At 42.8% G+C, this 3,925-nt stretch overlaps 1 protein-coding gene across 1 annotated transcript; it reads right to left on the reverse strand.

Moving 5' to 3' along the window:
* Positions 1-2,161: 2,161 nt before the first annotated feature.
* LOC140879099 (uncharacterized) lies at positions 2,162-3,034 on the reverse strand. The gene has a single exon (XM_073282746.1). The coding sequence runs from the start codon at positions 3,032-3,034 to the stop codon at positions 2,162-2,164; it is 873 nt and encodes a 290-aa protein (XP_073138847.1).
* Between the last annotated feature and the right edge of the window lie 891 nt (positions 3,035-3,925).

Genomic DNA, 3,925 nt, shown 5'->3' on the forward strand with positions numbered 1-3,925 from the left:
TGACTCGATAACTAACAATTTAATGTACTTTATACAAATTTTGATGATGTAAAATTTTTCTCCGGATTCGGTCTGGTAGAACAGATTTCCAAATCTTCAATAAATCGGGTCGGGTCGGGCACGATGGATTTATGCACAAACAGAATCCAAGTTAGGGGGCGCCGAAGGTGTTTTCGGCGTGACCCCTCCGATGCCTAAGTCAGTGCTCGAAAGTGAAAGATCTTGATCTAAAAGTAAAAACAAGAGAATATGCGTACGTAAGTGTGTGAACAAGAAGTGAATATAAGAGATGAATGAATAAACCATGAATCATACTTGTATTTATAGAGGCTTGGAGGGGTAGGTTACCTTGTCAAGGTAGAACATGTGTTAGAGTAGGAGTCTAATTGATGAGTCTGAAATCATATCAAATCTTAGATTCATAAGATATTGTTCTTATCTGTTGCAGATCTTCATGTGTCTGAGAGTACTGGAAGGTTCTAAATATCGGACCCTTCCTAGGCCCGAGTCGGGCTCCAACCATACCAGTTAGGGCTCAATCCCATGAATTTATGATCATGAGCCCATTTCCTAACAGGGTCATCCCAGACTGGGCTACTCATAAAATAAGACTAGATGAGTCTCAAAGTATATTTCCAAAAATATGGATTATTGGGCTCGGCCCAGTGAGCTCAGCAGCTAGGGCTTGAGTAAAGGGCTCTTCCCTTTGTCTTGAATAGGTCTATCTAACTTAAATTGGTACATGGGGCATGATCGAATGAGCTTTGTATTCTCTAAAATCCTGTCTCATAACAATAGTAGGTGATTTTTGACCCACGTTCCCTGATTATGGGTTGTCGGGTTCGGGTCGGACCAGATCCAATTATTTATGGGGGCATCAATATTACCTCCCTTTATGGTCTAAAAGAAGTATGAAGTTTAGACCAAGTGGTCTGGTTGGATCCCAAACCGAGTAGGAAAAAATTTCTCCGTACAGATCATATCTCGAATAGGAGTACAACTGTGAGTTTTCTATAAACCGTGTTCCCAAGCTGGAATTAACAAGTATGGGTCATATTCACGAGGCTGAAATATGACAAAATTTTGTAAAGTACTAAACATATTCCCGAGCTGGAATATAACAAAATTTGGCTTAAGCATTAAACATATTCCCTAACTGGAACATGATTTAAAGATCCATCAAATGCAAAGTATATTCCGGAGCTGGAATAAGATTATGATCTTTTAACAAGTGTAAAGCATACTCCGAGCTGGAATTTTGCTAAAATTCAACCACAAATCGCATGATGTACGCCGAGCTGATCGGGCTTTTAAGTTTGATCACAAATTCCGTGCTGTATATGGAGTTGGTCGGGCTTTGATTTTGACCACGAATGGCTGGGTGAGTGCGGAGCTGGTCGAATTTTGAATTTGACCACTAAGTGCGTGGTAGGTGCCGAGCTGGTTGGTCTTTGAATTTGACCACGAAGTGCATGGTAGGTACCGAGCTGGTTGGGCTTTGAATTTGACCACGAAGTGCGTGGTAGGTGTCGAGCTTGGTCGAGATTTTGAGATAACCACGAGTGGCGTGGGTTTACATATTTCCAAGTTGGTCGGGATTTTGAGATAACCACGAGTGGCATGGGTTTACATATTGCCGAGCTGGTGGGGCTTTTGAGATAACCACGAGTGGCGTGTGTTTACATATCGCCGATCTGGTCGGGCTTTTGAGATAGCCATGAGTGGCATGAGTTTACATATTTCCAAGCTGGTCGGGCTTTTGAGATAACCACGAGTGACATGAGTTTACATATTGTCGAGCTGGTCGGGCTTTTGAATTCTTCGCGTTTGACAAAAACATGTATTTTTCAAAAAAGATATTTCCAAAGTTTGAAAAATAACAAAATAACTTGGCTACTATTGTTAACAAAATTAAAAACAAAATTAATGAAATAACTCACAACCCATTGTGTTATGAGGCTCGGTAGTGGAGTAGGATTGCTCAAGCACCTATGCATAATATTTCTTCAAGTGTTGGGCGTTCCATGACCTCTTCTCTTTTGCTCAGAATGGTCTGGACCATCCCGATCCCTTTTTCCGGGCCGATACTTTCCTCCTTGTTGCGCTACCAATATATCTTTTATTACCTCATCTTGTTGAATTATCCTCTCAATCTCTTGTTTCAATTGTCGACAGTCATTGGTGATGGCCCATATTCATTGTGAAAATCACAATATTTATCAGATTTTGGCCTGCGAGGCCCCTGCTCACTCCATGGGGGTCTTTGTAGTAGTCTTTTTTCTTCGCATATTCGCAGGCCCTGAGTCTTACTTATCCTTAGAGGGGTGAAGGATGTGAATTGTCCAAGCAGCTCGGGTCGAGGAGCTGGTCCCATCTTCCGAGGCGTGCTAGGGATCATGGTGTTCTTTGGGCTTGGAGGCTTGTCTATCCCCCTATTCAACCGAGAAACTTGTATCTCCTCTAAATTCACGTATTTCTCGGCCCGAGCAAGCAACTCATCGTATGTAGATGGCGGTTTTTTGATCAAGGATTTAAGGAAATCCCCTGTAGTAAGTCCTTGGGTGAAAGCGCTGATGAGCAGATCAGTAGTGGCAGTAGGTACTTCAAGGGCCAAAGCACTAAATCGACGAATATATGCTCGCAAATATTCTTGACCTTGCTGTTTGATAGCGAAAAGACTGAGAGTGGTTGTGGGGTGCTTTTTGCTACTATCAAAATGGTGTAGAAAGACCTTGCTGAAATCCTTGAATTCCTTGATATCCCCTGGACGTAATAGGTTGAACCATTGTTGTGCTGGCCCTATCAGAGTATTGAGTTTTACCTGGCACTTGATCGGGTCAGAATATTTGTGCAACATCGCAGCATTCTCAAAACGGGACAGGTGCTCTTCCGGATCCCCTTTTCCATCATATTCCCCAACATGTGAAAACTTAAAGTTTTTGGGGAGTCCGGACTCCAGTATTTCAACAGAGAAAGGAATATTCCGGACTGGCGTGGCTAGATATCCGGACTGCTTCTTCTTCAAGAGCTCCATCTCTTCTTTCAATTTCTTGATCTCCTTCAATTGTGCGTTCTGTTCTGGTGGGGGGGTGATTGGATTCCCCCCTTGCAGCTAACGCTCGTTCGACAGCGGCAGTGACAAGTTTATTTATTTGTGCGTTTACTCCATTCGCATCAGCCATCTCAATTCTTTTTCTTCAAATTCCCACATACGGCGCCAATTGATGATGTCGAAATTTTCCTCCGTGTTCGGTCTGGTAGAGTGGATTTCCAAATCTTCAATAAACCGGGTCGGGTCGGGTACAATGGATTTCTGCACAGACAGAAGCCAAGTTAGGGGGCGCCGAAGGTGTTTTCGGCGTGACCCCTCCGATGCCTAAGTCAATGCTCGAAAGTGAAAGAGCTTGACTAAAAGTAAGAATAAGAGAATATGCGTGCGTGAGTATGTAAACAAGAAGTGAATATAAGAGATGAATGAATAAACCATGAACCATACATGTATTTATAGGGGCTTGGAGGGGTAGGTTACCTTGTCAAGGTAGAACATGTGTTAGAGTAGGACTCTAATTGATGAGTCTGAAATCATATCAAATCTTGGATTCATAAGATATTGTCTTTATTTGTTGCAGATCTTCATGTGTCCGAGAGTACTGGAAGGTTCTAGATATTGTGCCCTTCTTGGGCCTGGGTCGGGCTCCAACCATACCAGTTAGGGCTCAAGCCCATGAATTTATGATCATGAGCCCATTCCCTAACAGGGCCATCCCAGACTGGGCTTCTCATAAAATAAGACTAGATGAGTCTCAAAGTATATTTCCAAAATATGGATTATTGGGCTCGGCCCAGTGAGCTCAGCAGCTAGGGCTTGAGTCAAGGGCTCTTCCCTTTGTCTTGAATAAGTCTATCTAACTTGAATTGGTACATG

The sequence above is a fragment of the Henckelia pumila genome, chromosome 2 (assembly GCF_033568475.1).
Source record: "Henckelia pumila isolate YLH828 chromosome 2, ASM3356847v2, whole genome shotgun sequence".
Lineage (NCBI taxonomy): Eukaryota > Viridiplantae > Streptophyta > Magnoliopsida > Lamiales > Gesneriaceae > Henckelia > Henckelia pumila.